The 18,686-nt window shown below is 52.4% G+C and overlaps 10 protein-coding genes across 10 annotated transcripts; 6 read left to right on the plus strand and 4 right to left on the minus strand.

Annotated features, from left to right (window-relative positions):
* Positions 1-488: 488 nt before the first annotated feature.
* Positions 489-2,024, minus strand: J4E85_005221 (uncharacterized protein; the record flags this gene model as incomplete). Its single annotated transcript, XM_051469471.1, has 2 exons — positions 489-738; positions 835-2,024. The coding sequence occupies 2 exons, from the start codon at positions 2,022-2,024 to the stop codon at positions 489-491; spliced, it is 1,440 nt and encodes a 479-aa protein (XP_051326302.1).
* Positions 2,025-3,058: 1,034 nt separating this feature from the next.
* J4E85_005222 (uncharacterized protein) lies at positions 3,059-4,357 on the minus strand (the record flags this gene model as incomplete). The annotated part of the gene is made up of 2 exons (XM_051469472.1): positions 3,059-4,212; positions 4,267-4,357. 2 exons carry the CDS (start codon positions 4,355-4,357, stop codon positions 3,059-3,061), a joined length of 1,245 nt encoding a protein of 414 aa, XP_051326303.1.
* Positions 4,358-4,984: 627 nt separating this feature from the next.
* On the plus strand, positions 4,985-5,451 carry J4E85_005223 (uncharacterized protein; the record flags this gene model as incomplete). Its single annotated transcript, XM_051469473.1, has 3 exons — positions 4,985-5,177; positions 5,249-5,343; positions 5,395-5,451. The coding sequence occupies 3 exons, from the start codon at positions 4,985-4,987 to the stop codon at positions 5,449-5,451; spliced, it is 345 nt and encodes a 114-aa protein (XP_051326304.1).
* Positions 5,452-5,909: 458 nt separating this feature from the next.
* J4E85_005224 (uncharacterized protein) lies at positions 5,910-6,515 on the minus strand (the record flags this gene model as incomplete). The annotated part of the gene is made up of 1 exon (XM_051469474.1): positions 5,910-6,515. The coding sequence occupies one exon, from the start codon at positions 6,513-6,515 to the stop codon at positions 5,910-5,912; it is 606 nt and encodes a 201-aa protein (XP_051326305.1).
* A 775-nt stretch (positions 6,516-7,290) lies between these two features.
* J4E85_005225 (uncharacterized protein) lies at positions 7,291-9,126 on the plus strand (the record flags this gene model as incomplete). Its single annotated transcript, XM_051469475.1, has 4 exons — positions 7,291-7,341; positions 7,408-7,456; positions 7,508-8,146; positions 8,198-9,126. The coding sequence occupies 4 exons, from the start codon at positions 7,291-7,293 to the stop codon at positions 9,124-9,126; spliced, it is 1,668 nt and encodes a 555-aa protein (XP_051326306.1).
* A 240-nt stretch (positions 9,127-9,366) lies between these two features.
* On the plus strand, positions 9,367-10,115 carry J4E85_005226 (uncharacterized protein; the record flags this gene model as incomplete). Its single annotated transcript, XM_051469476.1, has 2 exons — positions 9,367-9,373; positions 9,430-10,115. The coding sequence occupies 2 exons, from the start codon at positions 9,367-9,369 to the stop codon at positions 10,113-10,115; spliced, it is 693 nt and encodes a 230-aa protein (XP_051326307.1).
* Positions 10,116-10,649: 534 nt separating this feature from the next.
* On the plus strand, positions 10,650-11,220 carry RPL36 (60S ribosomal protein L36; the record flags this gene model as incomplete). Its single annotated transcript, XM_051469477.1, has 4 exons — positions 10,650-10,707; positions 10,793-10,892; positions 10,973-11,054; positions 11,140-11,220. 4 exons carry the CDS (start codon positions 10,650-10,652, stop codon positions 11,218-11,220), a joined length of 321 nt encoding a protein of 106 aa, XP_051326308.1.
* Positions 11,221-11,909: 689 nt separating this feature from the next.
* Positions 11,910-13,033, minus strand: J4E85_005228 (uncharacterized protein; the record flags this gene model as incomplete). The annotated part of the gene is made up of 3 exons (XM_051469478.1): positions 11,910-12,690; positions 12,747-12,894; positions 12,955-13,033. 3 exons carry the CDS (start codon positions 13,031-13,033, stop codon positions 11,910-11,912), a joined length of 1,008 nt encoding a protein of 335 aa, XP_051326309.1.
* A 664-nt stretch (positions 13,034-13,697) lies between these two features.
* On the plus strand, positions 13,698-15,390 carry J4E85_005229 (uncharacterized protein; the record flags this gene model as incomplete). Its single annotated transcript, XM_051469479.1, has 2 exons — positions 13,698-13,831; positions 13,881-15,390. 2 exons carry the CDS (start codon positions 13,698-13,700, stop codon positions 15,388-15,390), a joined length of 1,644 nt encoding a protein of 547 aa, XP_051326310.1.
* A 944-nt stretch (positions 15,391-16,334) lies between these two features.
* On the plus strand, positions 16,335-18,173 carry J4E85_005230 (uncharacterized protein; the record flags this gene model as incomplete). Its single annotated transcript, XM_051469480.1, is given in 2 exon segments — positions 16,335-16,713; positions 16,729-18,173. 2 exon segments carry the CDS (start codon positions 16,335-16,337, stop codon positions 18,171-18,173), a joined length of 1,824 nt encoding a protein of 607 aa, XP_051326311.1.
* Positions 18,174-18,686: the final 513 nt, after the last annotated feature.

The following is an 18,686-nucleotide window of genomic DNA, read 5'->3' on the forward strand; positions in this document are numbered from 1 at the left end:
GTGGGTATGCTTGCTAGGGTCATGAGAGTGGCAGGCTGACTTACAAGAAAGGTCTTTTTGCAGCATTTTCCGGGTGCCCATGCGCTTCATGCCTAAGCGGTGCATGTGTGTTAGCCTCTATCGTGTTACGATCCGACATGAAACCCTGGAGGCAAACCCGCGACCAAAGGGGATGGCCTGGCAGCGCCTAGGGGTAATTGAGACATGAAGTGACGGCTATTGCACGTATCAGACTCTTGAAATGGGGGCAAAGAGACCAGGGGAGCTTACTCGGAAGATGCGGTGTCCATATCGTGACCGTGACTATATGCAGACTGCATCCATATATCCTTGGGGGCGTTGCGTAACTGACCGAAGACTCTATCCCTGGGGAAAAAATCAGTACTTGTCTATGAGAAGCTCTTTAACTAAATGGCTTCTGTATACATTTGCGGTTTAATTCGAAGAAGCATGAAACCCGGGCGCGTCTTGTTGGTCATGCAAGAAAGCTAAAACATGCATTGGAGGTATTCGCTAGCTATCGTTGGGATGGAGTATTGAGCCTGGACGACAAGGCATCGTGAAGAGGTTTCGAGAGTCTTTGCACTCTCTAAGACTGAGCCCTTACTTTCGCCCATGTCGGCAAATCTAAAGGCTCCGATATCACAGGCGTTCTTTTCAGTAAGAAAGTCGTCTCGTGGATCTGAAAGACGCTCCTTCAGGGTGTTTAGCACGGCCTTCCATCGTCGTGATCCCCGGCTAATATCTCTTGAGTATGCAGACCAGACCTTTTTGTGCAAACGCAGATGTTTGCTCTCGCCGTGTTGGGAACAAATGAATGAAATGCATACATACCATGGATCAATACGCTCCTTCCTCTTTTGCTTTCTCAAAATATTCAGAATGACGGCAGCCTCTTTTATAGCAAAGTGATCGGCAATGTGCTGCAGGTGCTTCAGACTCCAATCGACAGCAGATTGTGGACAGCTTCTTGACCAAGCAACAACGTAGAGGCTGAAAATCAGTATGTATACATCGAGGATGTGTGGTATGCTGTGTGCATGTTGTTTACCCGTGCTTCCAATAGGCAGCTTATCCTTTGCGACTAGGTCGCAGTCCGTCATCTGAGGAACCGATGCGACGATCTCCTGGACGAGGGTCAAGATGGCAGTATTTGCTCGATCACACTGAGCAGCAACTTCAGGATCACAGCTCTCGGAACAGGACTGAATGATCTCCTCGCAGAGAAGTATTCGGGCTATGCGAAGCACGTTCCACATCTGGGTGATCATGCGATCGGGGTAGACGTCGTATACCCTTGGGAATCCTGCGGGTACAAGTCTTGCACCATCAGGGCCGGACAAACTTTTGCGTTCATACGTCCAAGCCGGGCTTGCTTCAAGTGCAACAACCTCGAGCTTTCGATCAAAGTACTCGCTCTTCGTTATCCTTTCTTCCGCCGTCATACAGCCCTTGCGCATCTCTGCGGCTAGATCAGTTATGTCAAGCATCAGTCCGCTGAGTTTCCACTTCGGATAGTCAGTGTTGACGAATTGTGCTGCGTGTACTCGTATTTGTCGTATGGAAGGATCCACCACTCGCCCGGTGCTCAATGAGCATATCGTCGCGTTCAGGGAAAGTCCCATCAACGCCCGTAGCTCAGTGCCTTCCTTGAACGAGTCTACACCTCGCAGTTTAACCAACGTGAGAGCGCCCTCGATATGGGCGTGTCCTGATGTGTTGATCTCCAAGGCTGACTTCATGATCTTCTCAAAGAGATCCAGCAACAACGCGCCTTCGAAAGTCGATGCCGCTTTTGCTGTCGTGGGATCTTGCAGGGCGATGTTGATCTCCCGTAGTGCTTGACAGTACTTCCTGCGTCCTAGATCTCTTGCAGTCTCAGAAGAAACCTGATGGGACAAGAAGGCGAGACTGACCGCCTCGATGCTCAAAGTAAGATATTTGGGCGCGGATCTTGGGTCCAGATAGTTGTACAGGAAGTCCCATGTGCGACTAAAATCGGAGACATAGTACGTGAAGAACATGTCTCTACCTAGAATCAAAAGGTCTTGGGGTAGATGTCGAACTTTAAGCTTGACTTTGGGTTCGCCAACACATCGTTGCTGCAGTGGGGACCCTGTCTTTGCTAGAGCCTTCGTCCGTACAAAGTCGGTCTCATCGCTGATCCGAATGTTTATCGTGTCGCGATAGCCGGTGCATGCTGCCCCCACTCGAATGCAGGAGTTGCAACTTGGCCGTTGCAGATCACACTGGATGTGTCAGTAAGGAATCCCAACTTTGGAACCGAGGCATACTCGTAGTCTTCTCTCCCTACATCTTTCGCAAAACTTGGATGGTTTGCCGCGGAACACCATCAGATTCTCTGCAGCGTGAATGGGTTGTCAATCTGTGGGCCTGTTGAGCCTGAATTGATACTAAAAGATATAAAGTGTAGATTCAATCTAATTGACAAGTCTCATTTTACCAAGCAGATGAGAGTGGTTGTGTGGTGTATAGGGCTGCCGGCAGCATATAGATGACTGGAAGCTGACTGCCGTACTAGTCCCAAGAAGGAATGCATTTCGTGCTGCGTCCACTAGCGCGATGTAAGCATGAGAGACGACTGTCAGCCAGTCGCGTAGGGGGTAGATGTTGCATTCCGAGGTCTGGCCTATCATCTAATAGTCTGGACTTATTGATGAAAGGTTTCTAAAGGTCAGCTACGTTTCACAGCCGCGTAACTACAAGCTCCATCCAATGACAAAAGCGTAGATGCGTCGTATGCACTGCTCGACCTGATATCGTAAATCGCCTTGGCCGCTGCCTACATCATCGTGCATTGGATTCCCAATGAAGTGAGTTGGGTGGGAAGAAATCATGGCACCCGATAAGACTTATGTCGCGCCTTCCACCTCCAAGCCAGGTCCTATCCTTACCTACAGCTCGAGGGCGAGCTGTACATGCATCGCAACACAGAGCACATATTGAGCGCATCGCGGGGATCCATAAAATTTGGAAGGGAAGATAGAGGTGCATTCCATGCTTGCAGTCGATCTGCATCTTTGATGAACAACGAAGCCTAATCGCTATCGTCGTATTTATTCCCAACCCCAACATCACCTAGTAATATGTCATCAGGCGCCGGGCCCCTGTGATTCCTCACCCACTCTGTCTCTACGCGGAAGAAGATCCATATCCATCTCCGCAACACCTCGAGAACTTCCATTGTAAAGATGCCCCCTTCCAAATCGTTGAAATGATCCAGATGCACACTGAGTTTCAGACTCCAAGTGCACCTCAGCATTGCGTCCACTGCAATCGCTGCATAGTAGAATTCTTTGGCATGGAACCAGCGATGCCGTCTTAGACCCCGTGGGTATTCTGGGCTATCCCGAGTACGAGCATTAGAGAAGAGGGTAAGATCCCAATCCTTGGCGACGTCCCAGTAGAAAGAGTAGCCAGAGTTCACCACCACTGCGACGAGCCACATACGGAACAACGTCGCTTCCGAAACACCAAAGCGTGAAGGATCAGGCGAGCGTTGCAGAGCACTCAGTATGATGACAGGAAATGCGGTCGAGTACTTCAGTGCGTTGGCCAAATGCTGGCCACCCCATCCTGTCGCTGGACTGATCTGCCCGGTTTGCTTGTTCGCCTTCTGAACACGATAGTATTCCGTGATACACTGCCGCAATCGAATCATCGAGGGTATGGCAATGATGAAGGGAACCCAAAACACGCCGCCGCAACTCCTGTTCGGGGGCCCTGTTGAGCTGTGCGACGACGAGAAGAACATGCACAGTGAGACGAATAGATCGCCCAGCACCTTCGCATAACTCGTCAACGCATCGGCGAGCAGAATGTCTCCAAACTTTCCGTCTTGTGCTTCTGCGATGCCGCCGATCGATATGCGCTTCAGCGTCGCCAGTGTACGAGTCCGTCCATTGCGACTAACAAATGGCAGCGGTATGACGAAGCCAATTACTAATACCAAGAGGTATAGGTTTGGCAGAATTTCCCAAGCGACAATGTCTGTGGGGCTGCCGTGCGTAAGGGTCCAGAATAGGAGCAGCGAGAGGGCGAGCGGGATGGAGAGGAAGGTTGCGATGCGGTAGCAGGAGAGGTGGTGCGGGATATGGCGGGGTGAGGTACGGCCCGGGTAGCGGATCAGACTCGGGACGTCTATCTTTATGAGGGTGAGGTAGTGGAGGTTTAGACCCCAGGCCCAGATGCCTGTGCGGCAGTTAGTAAGGTGGTTGAGAGCAGATGGCGTGAGCGTTCGCATACCCAAGACTATTATAAGAGCGACGCGATACGGCAGGGGCAGCACGCGACTGAAGCCATCGATTTCTGGCTCGACGGCGGGATCACCGTCCATTTCTCGAATGCGCGCTCGGTGCCGTGGCGGTTGCTGTGTCCCAGCCTGTTCTCTGCCGTATGATCATGAAGCTCCTCGATGTAGAAGACACCTCCAATTGGTCCCTTTCTTCACAGCTATCTCCGGTCGTGTGGGCGCAAGGGGTTGCAGATGTCGCGATAGCGTGTCCACTTCCCCAAGGCGATGGCACCAAACACGCTAGCTAATTTACAAGCCACTCTTCAGCCGCCGTTGCGTTACGTCAGCATGGGCTTCAGCCTCACGCGCGCTAGCTGCATCGTGCCTGGCGGAGTGGATCTTTGGTTTGTGCGACGACCGCGGGAGCTTTGCCTAAAGCACAAGGCCATGACGCGATCATCGCGACGACAAAGTGACGCTTCTCCGCCGTATGCTATTGGGTACCTGACTTTGGAGGGAAAACAACGCCTAGATCTCTAAGCTCGCTGCACTACTTGCTTCTTCTCCACATACCAAGGTTTCCATTAACTGTCCTTACTTCGTGCGTCACACCACCCAGCACGACACACAGCACCTTCCACTTCATCTCTGTCGCTCTAAACCTCCACCCTCACCTCCTCCCACTCCCACCTCGTCAATTGAAGGGAGACAGCAGGACCAACAGCAATCATGTCGCCTCTCTCTGTTCCTAAAATTTTCATGGCTGGCGGCGCCGTCGGCTTCGGCTACTACCTCTTCATGCGCCAATACTGGTTCCCCAACCCGTACAAGACACAGGGCGTCCAGAACATTGAGGATCGCTTCTCAGCTGGCGGAGGCCACCCTACGCACACACCTGCTGGAGGAACCCAGCGCGGTACGGGTATAATGAGCTCCCCAGACTTAAAACCCTGGAAGTATATAGAACGGAGTTTGCTGACATCAAGCTTGTAGGCTCTGCATCCGCAAACGAAGGAAGGCACGACGGCCCGAGCAAGGGCCCAGACTCGGAGCACTTCAAGAAGAACATCAGCGACCAGCAGAGTGAGGTATGTGGCACACTGATTTCGATGCCCAAGGACTGTGCTAACGTGCGATAGCCTGTCTGGCCGAGCAAATTCAACGAGATACAATACAACAACCCCAAGGGCAAATAAGCGACTCCGGACCGATCGAGCAGACACAAAAAAGCATGGCAATATACAGCCAGGGGGCATTGGGCATCTGATGAATGGCATCATTGGCGTTTGGCAGATAGCGATGCACGATAGCATCCTGTAGATTTTTGAAACCCTCACTGTTGCGGCCAGTCGAGCGCAATGAGGCCCCCAGATGATCGAGAAATAACAAACCCAATTTTCCAAGGAGCGCCCAATGCCGTGTCGATGTCAGCAACTCTCGGTACCTGATGAAGTCCATACTGTTCCGCGTAGCTGTGGAGGTGGAACTACACATGCCGGGATCATATTGACGAATAAGCAACGTCACACCGCAACAAAATGAATCGAGGTAATGCAGCGGAGGAATTCAGCAAGACAGTGTTCACACGCGCTGGCTTTTTCGAAAAGTGCGACGTATAGAAATGCCGGTGATTATGTACGAAACAATCCAAGGCCTAGATCTTCGCATTGCCCGTTTTCCTTGCGGCTGTATTCCTAGCAGCATCCAACACAAATGCTACATGATGGCTCAAAGCCACCAGATCGCCATCAGCATCGTGCACCCACACTTCCAAGTCCATCCTACCGTTTGCTACCTTCTTCATACCTGCCCTAACCTGCAGCCACTTGACTCCCTGCGGCGGCAGCGCTTTCTTGATGTCCAGATTCAGGAGGAGGGTTGGATACCAAAAGGGCCCCTCTCCTTCGCCCTTGATTGACTCAACCATCAACGGGAACATGTCTGCGACAAAGCCGACCGATGAATCCGTGAAGTTTGTCCCATCAGAGAAGCAGATCCACTCATCAGCGAGATGCTTTAGACTTCGTCCTTCCCGAGGGAAATAAAACTTCACCCTCTTCGTCGCTTTTCTGAAGTTGGCGTGCGGCAGTTCTGGTTGGAGCCTCCAGTTTGTATCTTCATCATTTTCCAGCTTTGTCAGGTCAACTGACGGAACGGGCGGTGAAAGCTTATATCCAACATCTTGGGTGAAGCCCTTTTCCGTCTCCATATTGGAGTTTGTGACGTACGCGACGACTTCCTGTCGGCCGTCTTGCTCCATGGTCACATGTACGATAGACGTTTGGCGACCAAGTTTCACATCGTCGACTTTGTATGTTGCGGGCCCGGCTTGGGTCCGTCTCAGGAACTCAATGTGGAGAGCTATGGTGTGTGGCTGGTTCTGCTTCGCCAATGTTGTGCTGAAATGTGTTTTGACTACCTCCAGTATGCTAAGAAGTCGAGATGTGGTCAGTCAAAGGTGTGAAGCAGAATGCGATGGACCTTACCATCCTGTAACGTAGCCACCATTAGGAACTGTTGCCGTTAGTAAAAGCGGATGATGTTATCTCTGCTGGGGTCTAAAATACCGCTTCCGATGCTCCAATCATCGTGTAGTGTGCATGAGTACGTGTTGGAGGACAGTTTCTGTACTGCAGTAGCTTCTTCCCAACTCGGCATCTTGATAACCTAATAGTGCGGAACTTTCGTGTGTTTGGAGAACTAATAGGTCTATATGGCCAGGCTATCGATGTTCGAGGTTGTCGCAATGCCGTTGACCTCGGGAGGCCATGTGCAGCTATCGCGCCGCTAACGCCAAAAGCAGAAAGAACCTCGGTCATGGTTGCCCGGAGTTGTGGGGTTTACCCCGGTCGACTAATCATGGCCAGCCGTCTCAATGCGCTGCGTCTGCCCTCGGTATTCCCAGGTCCGTTAGAACGCGACGGGCTATGTCCGTCTTCTCGTTCTGGCATCCTTCTACTTTTACTCTACTCCCTCCATAAGATTCCTTGGCTCGGTACTGATCATCAACACGACACCGATCTTCAACCACTAAGATGCCGTCCGAAAGCCAGTATCCTAGCTTGCCGATCCCAAACGTTGATCTGGTAAGTTTGACATACGGAGATAAGCCCTCTTGTGGAACTAATGCTGACGTTTGTCCTTGATCGTAGTGGGCGTTTCTCTTCGAAAGGAATGACAGGCCGTACGCAGATGACAAAGGTATGTTCTCATGTTTTGTCAAACATAAGTAATCACTAAAACAGGAAATAGTAATCTACTTTGATCCCTACACTAAGCGGTCCTACACATACGCCCAGGTCAAAGATGCCGCTATCAACTTTGGCAAAGGGCTAAAGGCACTCTGGGACTGGCAAAAAGGCGATGTCCTAGCTTTGTACACACCTAACTGCATCGACACACCAGCGATAACATGGGGTTGCCACTGGGCAGGCGGTATCCTGTCGCCAGCCAACCCAAACTACACGGTCGATGAACTTGCATTCCAACTTAAAGACTCCGGTGCAAAGGGCCTGGTGACACAGTTACCTTTCATCAAGAATGCGCAAGAAGCGGCAAAGAAGGTTGGCATTCCTCTTGACCGGGTGATCGTGATGGGCGACCAGAAGGATCCGTCTTACCAAGTCAAGCACTTCACCAGTATCGTCAACACAGCTGGATCTTCCAAGTGGCGGAGAACAAAGGCTAGCAATCCATCGGAGGACCTTGCATTCTTGGTCTACTCCAGTGGAACCACAGGTCATCCCAAGGGTGTGATGTTGACCCACCGCAACATTGTCGCCAACACGATGATGATCAAAGCCGCGGAGGCTGGTAAACTGCAGCCCACAGGAGGGCCAACTGGCGAAGGTGACAAACTGCTGGCTTTCCTGCCCTTCTTCCACATTTACGGTGAGTTCCTGCATGCGCTCATCTAGGTGGTTCCCAACTGACCTCGACTAGGTCTCACGTGTCTAATCCATCAAAGCTTGTACTCTGGTCTCCAACTTGTTGTAATGCCGAAGTTTGACCTGGAGGACTTCTGCAAGTTCATCCAAGAGCTCAAGATCACATTCGCGTATGTGGTCCCACCGATCGTTCTGCTCTTAAGCAAGCACCCTCTTGTATCGAACTACGATTTGAGCTCGATCCGGATGATGAACTCTGGCGCGGCGCCTTTGACAAGAGAGCTTGTAGAGGCAGTTCACAGCAGACTGCAAATCCCTGTCAAACAAGGATACGGCCTTTCGGAAACCAGCCCAACAACGCACACCCAACCCTGGGAGGACTGGGACAAGACCATCGGATCTGTGGGCAAGCTTCTTCCCTACCAAACAGCAAAGTACATGTCTCCAGAGGAAAAGGAGATGGCAGTCGGTGAGGTTGGTGAACTATGGATCAAGGGCCCGAACGTCTTCAAGGGCTACCTTAACAACCCTGAGGGAACCGCGCATGCAAAGACAGCAGACGGGTACTTCAAGACAGGCGATGTTGGATACCAAGACAAGGACGGAAACTTCTTCATCACCGACCGCGTGAAGGAGCTCATCAAGTACAAGGGGTTCCAGGTGCCACCTGCTGAACTAGAGGGTATCATGGTCTCGCACCCGAAGATCAATGACGTAGCAGTCATCGGAGTCTACTCGAAAGACGATGCCTCTGAACTACCGCGCGCCTACGTCGTACCCAAAGATGGACTGGGCAAGACGGACGAAGATGCGAAGGAGATCATAGACTGGTTGAGCGCTAAGGTTGCGCACCACAAGAGACTCCGTGGCGGAGTTAGATGGGTTGATGAGATTCCGAAGTCTGTAAGCGGAAAGATCCTCAGGCGGATGCTCAAGGTGAAGGCGCAAGAGGAGGAGGACAGCAAGGCGAAAGCGAAGTTGTAGACTACCTTTACCTTGTATCAATAGGCGCGAAACATTTCAGATCTACCACCTGTCTCTTACCAGCTGAGCCATTGCGACCTTGTTTGGCTATCAGTTACTTTCAGTTCTTCTGAACCGTCTTCTTCCTTGTCTCCTCTACTCACTCAGCCGAGAGGTATCGCTCTCTACCCATTCAGCCTGTGAAAAGCTTCCAGAACAACCAGCTACTAGTGTAGTCGGCGTACGGGATAAAACAACATCATGCAGAGTAGGTCAAACTTTGATAAGAGATTGCGTTATACTTTCGCGCTGACTCCGTTGCAGGTCCAAAGTCTAAGACGGCCATGCCTACTCTCGCCGATACACCTACACCCGCACCAAAGGGTGCGACCAAACGCAAAGCAGAAGTCGTCATCGACCTCGAAAATATGCCAGACAAGAAAGAAGTCAAGCCGTTCAGACCAGTCAGCAAAACTCCTGAAGAGAAGGAGGAAGAAGCCTTCTTCCAGGTGTCTGTCACAGCAAATGCCAAGTTCGACAAGATCCCAATTGCGTTGCGCAACAAACTCGAGGCAGCCTGTCAAACAGCCTTCTACAAGCACATGTTCTCCCTTAAAGCCGGCACGATGCCGGAGTATCGCCAGCAGTACGATGTCTGCCTGGGGTTACGCACACGCACATTGTCTATGAAGTTCGAAACCAAAGTTGCCGTTCCGAACGTCTTGGATCTCAGCATGGCTAACGCTGCACTGTTGGACTACTTCACTAAGTGCTTCAAAGGTACGCATCGTCTGCTGACGAAGGAGGCGTGCGTAGAGCTCAAGAGTCAGGGAGGTTTGCTTAATCCGGAATTCATTGAGTTGTATGCTGTTCGGCATGGCGAGCTGGGGTGGGGCTTCGATGCCGGTGGCTGCCTCTCGCTATACATTACAAGCGTGACTGACCACAGACTGAAGGAAAAGGTTTTGTACGTCAAAGCTGGTGGGGTTAAACTCAAGGAAGAGGACTGATGCATTGAGAGGAGCCTACAGAGCCCCGAGCGCAGATTGAGAAGGTCGGATGTGGTTTGGAATGCGGTAGTGGTGACCTCTGATTTATGGTTTTTGAGTTAGTGGGAGCCTCCTCAGGCGTCAACCGGATGGTCGACGACGGAATCTTGCGGGGCCATTTTTGCTGCATCTTTTGCTTGGACACTGCGAATGTCAACACTTGACACCAATGATGTTCGTTCGCATCCGGGGTGGAAATGTGGCGTGGTTCTTCTTCTGTGCCTGTGAAGCTGTTCAAGACTGGACGATGGTGATGGCTCGACAACAGATCATCACCGAAGATAGTCTGTGCATACAAGCCTTTCAGTAGGGAATGCAATTCAAGCCTTTAAAGTTGGTGTTTGTGGTTGCCGTCCAAGAGCACCAGTTGATCGGGGAGAGCACGTGCCTGCTTACAGCTAGCGCCATCTTGGCACCACCGCACAGCCGAGCCAAAATTACCCTCTCAGATTTGCGACTCTGAACCCATCTATCGACAACATCACGACCGTCACGATGCCGAAAGAAGTCAAGCAGAAGTCTGGCCTCATCGTTGGCCTTAACGCCGGCCACAGTACGTCTCCCCGCTCGCCGCTCTCGATACGCACCGATCGCTACAGATGAGAAAATTCGTGGATGTAGGCTAACACGGTCTACAGAGGTCACCCCCAGGACCCCCGCTCCCAGGATCTCGAGGAGGAAGGGTTTCCTGTCGAAGCGCACTGCCTTCGTCCGTGAGATCACCAAGGAGGTTGCCGGGTACGTTCCAATCCGATCTTTTCTGCAGAGGGACTGCGCAATTGTTCGCCGAACAGCCCGCTAACTTGACGTGTCTACAGTCTTGCCCCATACGAGAAGCGCATCATCGAATTGCTCCGAAACTCCAAGGACAAGCGTGCCCGCCGCCTAGCGAAGAAGAGGGTACGTCTCCCACCCTAGCACACCACGACCGACCTCCTACCCGCTCCGGCACATCCAAGTACGAACATCAACTAACACATCACAGCTCGGTACCTTCGGTCGCTCAAAGAGAAAGGTCGACGAGATGACCCGCGTCATCGCTGAGTCCAAGCGCGCTGGTCACTAAACGGTTCACGAAACGCGGTGGATGAAGCAACACGGCGGACGAACGACCGACTTACTTTCCGATTTCTTCCTGGGTGTTCGGTCTCTTTTCACAACGGGCGGCTCGATACGATCTCGGAACGTCACAACATACCACAAAAAGTATGACACGATTCATCGGAGTATGGCAAATGGACAATGATGGTTCCTGAACGTACCTAGCATGTGTCACTCAAAATCATGAAATGTGACGATTGGTTCACGCCAAACCAACCTGTCCCAGTGCACCCATGCGCGTGAGGTGCTGATGCGTTGATGCCTACCTAGCATGGATGTCAAATTCCTACTCTATTGCCCTTATCAATGGCAGAGTAAGGGCCGAGAAATGCTTATATTGAAACGCGCCTTGCTCGGAGACGAGACTGCTCAGGCTTCACACTTCCTTGTGTGGGTGAGGCCTCGAGCAGAGGCGTGGACATTCCAACAACTTATATGATGTCTTTTGTCACACTTCCAGACGACTTGCGATGCGATACAGCACATGCAACTCACTCTAATGTCTCGATCAGACAATATTAGCAATGACTGAGTATTTCATATCATTCGCGGGAATTGAACATCATGCATTAATCGTAATTCTGTCAAAACCAGTAAATGCTCCAAGATGACTCCATGTAACCCTAATGGCCACAACGATGACAGTGTAGCCGTTTAATCATCGTGACCAATCTTCTCCAGTTTGCCAATCTCGCGCTTCTCGCCAGTCTCGCCCACGAATCTGATACGGTCGATACGCGTCTTCTCGCTATCGCCCTCGGCGTCCGCGACAAACAGTACTAGCGAGTATACGTTCTGGAACTTGACGAAGCGCAGTTCAAGCTTGGCCGTTTGTGTCTGCTCATCCCAATCTGACGGCTTCAGCTCGATCGTCTGAGTCGCTGGGATGTCTTCGGCCTCTTCGAATCCCAGATTATTTGCCCTGTTGGTCCAGACGTGAATGGTCTTTGGCCGCACTGGCGCTTCGTCGTCGTCTTCGTCGCCGGATACGCAAGACGTGATGTGGATAGTGTGAACCTTCAGGTTGGCCATGAAGGGTACGTACAGCATGAGCTGGTTGTCGACATCGCTTTCTACCCAGTCCTTCTTGCCTTCTGAGCCGGTTGCCGCACCCTTGCCCTTGTTGAGCGAGCTCGGTTGTGATGTCTCGAAAAGCGTCTTGACGGTGCCGAAATCGCTGTCCGCGTTGAGGAGATCGAGACCCCGTGGGTCCACGGAATCGGTCACGTCGGTGTATCCGCGTGGTAGACTGGCGCCTATCCACGGGCCGCTTCCACTGCTGCTGCCCCCTGCACCAGAGGCGCCACTGTTTCCCTTTCCATCGTTCTCTGCCTCCGTGGCGAGGGTCTTGATCGCCTCGGAAAGCTGCTGTGGATTTGAGCCGGCGTACTTCTTTATCTGCTGGTTGTTCTTGTAGATAATGAACGTTGGGGTACTAACAAGCGTTAGAAAGCGCTCAAACATGTGGCCGTGCTTGGGGAATGTGCATACTTGGTGACGTTGTAGCTCTGTGCAATCTGCGCCTGCTGTACTGTGCTGACTTTGGCGAAGGCGATCTGTCCGGGCCGAGTGAGTTGACCGGCTAGTTGGTCGTATACGGGCGCAATCGCTTTGCTCGACGTGTTTTCTTCATTGTAGACTGCAAGTACCACACATTAGCATCCGGAGTTTGCCTCGTAGATGCCGGGTCGCTGCTTACAATTGATGACTACAATGCGCGAAGAGGAGAGCAGCTCGCTCAGCACTGCAGGCCTCGTGATTTCGATGACCCTGGACATGGCTGTGGGTGTATTTGGGAGCTGGTGGTGTTGGCTGTAGAAGAGGCGCGACTTGCACAGAAGGAAGCGCCCGACAATTAGTGGGGCGCCATCAGCGCGGGGTGGTGGCATTCCGTCACCGACGTGTGTACCTAGGCCGGGTCCCATCTGCAGGCACCGACACCTGCACACGCGGCAAGGCCACCCCGAAGCTTCCAGAAAGATAAAGCTGCAATCGCGAACAGCCGCCCAAACATCTGCTCCCTCAACATCACTGGAGCTCAGGAAGACGACCACCCGCCGAGTCTATATCTATTCCATCGCCGTCGGAGCATCGTCCTCGCCATCGCCCGCCAACCACGTCCATCACCACCGACCGCGGTGACTGCGCTGTGAAGCCATACAGGCCCACGAAGGATTGGTAAGCGCCCCTACTGGCGTTGACCGTCCGCGACACTGTGAACATCCACCTAATCGCCTCTATGGCAGGCCCAAACAATCTCCTACTCAGCTTCGCCGAAGCAAAGCTTCTACACATCGCTAGCATTATCCTCCTGGTCGAACGGAGCGACGCCACCCGAAGAGCCCATAGCTGGAACTGCTGGTACTCCCGCGCCATTCTGATAGCAAACGCGCCTGCTGCTTTCCTTCTCGCCCACGGCCTCTACCGACTCCTACGCGCATGATGTCGCACGTCGTAGTATTCAACTCGTACGCGAGGACTTTCAAGATCCCGACGACGCCCACCAAGTACTTGACAGAGGTGCGCGATGAGGCGTGCCAGAAGTTTGGTGTCAACAAGGACCAGTTCACGCTCAAGTACGCCCCAACATGACAACACGTTAATTCACTACTGACCAGTGTACAGATACAACAACAAAACCATATCCCTATCGCAACAAATACGGCTCGCAAACCTCCCCCAGGGCGCCCGATTGGAACTCGTCCAGGCCTCGCGATCACCCACCGTCATATCCGTAGCGCTCCAGCTCCCCGCGACCGAGAAGAACGTACGCCTCACAAGCAAGTTCGCGAGCAACACTTCGTTATGGGAGATCTTGCGACACTTTGAGAGTGGGCAGGGGGCCAACTACAACTTCACACAGCGCGGCATCCCCGAGATGAGCGGCGCATCCGGTGCTGGCAGGCTGCACTACGAGCAACCTGTCATCACTGTCATGCCAGGTCACAAGGAGCAGGCAAACTTTGTTGAGCTACAACAGACTCTCAGTCAGCTGGGATTTGATAGCGGCTCAGCATTATTAAAGCTGTCCTACAGGAATAGCGGAACGCCGCTGGAAGAGGCCATGGCACAGATAACGCAATACTTCAAGTCCAGCGAGCCTCCGTCTGTCGGTGCCGAAGGCGCACACGCTTCGACAACTGATCAATTAGCCTCAATACCAGACCCTGCCCAGTCAGCTCCGGAGGCGACAGAAGTCGTAGCAGGCGAAACTGTTCGTAACGAAGAGCCCGATCCAGAGCCGATGGAGGTCGACTCCAAACCGGCCGCTAAACCTACACAAGAGCCCGAGGTGTCTACCGAGAACAACGCGGCTGAGAGCATAGAGAATACTTCTCCAGCAGCAGCATTGGCTGCGGCAACGTCAACAGCGTCGTCCGCACCCGTAGAACCCGTTCAATCACCAGCACCGACCTCCCAACCATCATCACAGCCATCTGAACAATCTCGCAACGTCCAGATCTTCTCTGCGCCAACATCGTCCACTCCGCAAGCAGCGCGAAATGCCTTCAACGAGAACGACTACCTCCCTACCGTTGAACACGCAAAAGCACATCAAAACGCGTTGTTGACCAAGACACGCAATACGCGTCTGTTGTCTGACAAAGAGTTGGAGGAGCAAGAAAAGGAGCGGCAGGCCAAGATTGACGCTGCAGCCGAGAAGGGCGGCGCACTCCGCATTCGGATGCCGGATAATGCGCTCATTCAGATGAACTTCACAAAGACCGATACCGCCGTCGGCCTATACGACTTCGTACGCGGCTTCCTGGAGAAGAAGAACGAGCCCTTCCAGCTCAAGAACACGGGTCCAACAGGTCGACTCGTCCTCATTCCCCAGGACAATAAGCGCTTAGTGCACGATCTACGTTTCTTCAACAATGAGCTCGTCACGTTCCTATGGGCAGACAACGCTAGCGCGGAAGCAAGGGCCAGCCGACATGTGCTCTCGCAGGAATCGCAAGCGAAGGCGCAGGCGCTCAAGGTCGAGGAACCGGTACGGGAAGAGAGGGCTCAGCCGCAGGCTTCTCAGGGCCAGACGGTTGCCGACGGCAAGCGCAAGGCTAACATGAGCAATGAGGAGAAGGAGAGCAAGCTAAAGAATCTGCTCGGGAAGGGCTTGTTCAAGAAGAAGTAGAGGTATTGCAAATGGGGATGGGATATTAGACATTCGCGTGTTTCCAGACGAGCATTTTCAGGGAGTTTGGCATCGGCGACGGAGCGCTTTCTTCTGCAGTGCAGTGTATCCTGCCATTTGGCAACTAGTTATTAGTAGCAATCCAGGATCATGATCAAGAAGATCACAAAACTTCGTTTTCACGATTTCACTCAGCATGGAGAGCTGCCAGTTGGTATCGAGGAGTCTAACGTCGCGTGTCGGGGTGGGTCAATGATGCACTTTACCAGGTTGCTAATTAGCGGAAGACGCCTTCCCAAGCTAAACCTTGAGTGAACATATCTCCTTCCTTTCGACACCATCACAGTATCATCATCATCTGCACAATTTGCTCTGGCAAGAAATTCATCATGAATCGCCCTCGTCGACTCGATAGATTCGTCATTGACAGTGATTATGGCTGGCAGCCTGTGTTCTCGTTCACCGCGCGTCGCAATCGGCACCAAGGGGGCTAGATCGCCTTTGCTCCCAGTAAACACATATGAATCGGGCGACGCATAAGAGCATGGAAGCTGTGGCAGATATGATATGATGACCTCGATATGTCCCTGAAAGGCCTTCATTGTTAACTGAACTCGCAAGGGCACCAGGCCGTAGCATCCGCTAAAGTTTCGTCTTCACCTTCGATCATGTTTACATAACTGGATACAGCGTGCATGCTTGACGTTACAAGGCAACAACTCTCTCCTTCACCGTGCACCACAATAGCCAGATTCGGTCGTCCTGCCGCCCGAGCTAGCAGCAAGTCACCCTCACCTTCACCGCGTGTGCGGCAGTCTCGACAGATAGTCACTGTTTCCAGCTCAAAGCTCCGTTGCCTAAACACGACAACCCAACAGGTCCGCAGACACGGTAAGTACTCGGCGCCGAACCTGCCCAGCAGATACTGGCACTAAAACAAGCAGATGCAACCAGAAATCACCATCCTAAGCTCTGATTCGAGCAGCTCGGGCGACGACGACGATATCATCTTCGTCCGATCGGTCGAGAAGCCACGCGCCCCGAAAGGCAACGGTCGTCCAACCAAGAAGCGCGCAAACCCCAACAACGTCTCAGCTCAGACGGTTTCCCCAAGCCCGGCGGCCAAGAAGCGGAACGTCGGACCTCAGGATACAAAGCGCACGAAAATCAACAACGTATCGGCTCAGGCTGTCACTCCTACCTCTGCGACCAGAAAGCGAAGCGAGGGTGATCAAGCTAAACCACGCGTCAACTCCAACAACATCTTCGCTCAAGCTCTCTCACCAAGCCCTGCGGCCAGAAAACCAGTCAGTATTGGTCAAGGTCCAATGCATACAGGACCCTCTGACTTCTCGATGTGGGCGGTCTCCTCGAGCTCTGCGGCCAGAGCGCAGATCGGCGATAGAAATGCCTTGGCTATTGCTGCTAAGATCAACACCACGGCGCGTGGTCCAGGACAGAACACTACATTCATGCTCGCGACCCGCAACGTTCTGGAAGCAGCACTGGGCAAGGAGGCCTTGGAAAGCCAAGAGAAATCCCTCTTCGAGGAGCAAAAGCGTACTGATCAGTACATCGCGCAGCTGGAAGAAGCAGTCAAGCAGAAGGGAGGAGTAAACGTTTCGCACAATCTCATTGCCCAGAATCATATAGCCATGTTGAAGGCGAGGTATGAGGCAAAGGAGAAGACCGCCTCGACAGAGATCAAGATACTTCGCGAGAGTAACAAGAAGCTTACAGAGGACAAGACAAAGCTCACGCGCAGTGTCAAGCTAGTTCGAGACGGACATGGCGCTGTGGAGGGCATGGCTCAAGACGATGCTAGTGCGGAGATTCAGATACTTCGTGAGACCAACGAGAAGCTCTCTGATGAGAAGAGTCAACTGTTGCGCACCATCAGTCTCCTCCAAGATGAGACTCGTATGTGGAAGAACAAGGCAAAAAAGAAAGAAGCTGCCGGAGAAGATCTGAACATACTGCGCGAACGCAACGCAAAGCTCACAGGAGAGAATGCTGAACTTGTACGCAATGTCAAGCAACTCAAAGACGAGCACGAAGAAGATCTGAAGACGCTACGTGAACGCAACGAGAAGCTCACAGGAGAGAACACCGACCTCACAAACAATGTCGAGCAACTCAAAGACGAGCATAGTACTCTGCGGGCCAACGTCTCCGCCTTGACACAGGACCTCTGTGAGCAGAAGAAGCTCTTTGCGTCCAAGAAGATGCGACGATCCAATGGAGACGTCAAGGCCGCCATAGCTGAGACTAAGAAACTCAAGAATGAGATCAAGCGCTTCAAGGCAAGGAACAAAGGGTTGGCTGCACAAAACACCGACATGTCCGGCAAACTCGCGGAGCTGGGCACTGAGCGCCGTACCACTCTCGACTACCAGAAAGCCGCGAAACAGTCAGCAGAAGAAGCTTCAGTCGCACGCGAGCACATCGAGAAACTGCAACAACAACTCGTCAAGTTGGATGGAGACTTCCGCGAGCGAGGTGAACAGCTTGCCGAGCTCAGCCGAGACTCCGAGTCGAAGCACGAGATGAGGATGCAGAAGAAGGCCGCCATCAAAGACAAGGGCCTGCTACAGACGCGTATGGTCGGTATGTTCACGCACTATCGGAACCTCTTCAAGAAGAATAAGGTTCTGCTGGAGAAGCTGAAGTCGACGGCTGAGGCTGGGGCAGATGGACAGGGAGGAAAGGCTTACCGTAAGGAGCTGAAGCTGTTGAAGGGTCAGCCGCTTGAGAAGCTCAGCGAGTTCAAGAATCAGGACTAATCAACTTTATCGGCGGCCGTGCACGGCGAGGAGGGTGTTGGAATCTTACGAGAGACCTTCGTCGCGGTGCAACAAGCGGACATCTACTTGGTGGATTGGTATTATGAAGGGATACTTGATGTGCATCGTCGATCATGTTGATGTACGAGGAGAGGAGCTTGTCGGCTGAATCATCACCGCAGCCTTTCATGTCTTTCGGACTGGAACATCGGCTGTCAAGAGTATGAGCATGGCGAACTCGCTGAGTAACTAGTACAAGCTCTAATTTCTCCCAAATCTCCTACATTTCTTTAACACGTAATCGCTGTGACGTAGAAATGGCAAGTAGACGCTGAAAGGCGTCGTGGTAGGGAATAAATATGAGATGAGGAGTGCCGAAATGAATGCTTGCAACTCGCAGGTAGGGCTGAGTAGGTGACTGCGATCCGTGATATGCATACTGCGTCCGAGATCACAAGATAGCATGTGTATTTGCTATTTAGCCCACGCGCAGCACTCATTGAGCGCAACTCA

The sequence above is a fragment of the Alternaria conjuncta genome (assembly GCF_024043145.1).
Source record: "Alternaria conjuncta strain BMP 0040 chromosome Unknown scaffold_7, whole genome shotgun sequence".
Classification (NCBI taxonomy): Eukaryota; Fungi; Ascomycota; class Dothideomycetes; order Pleosporales; family Pleosporaceae; genus Alternaria; species Alternaria conjuncta.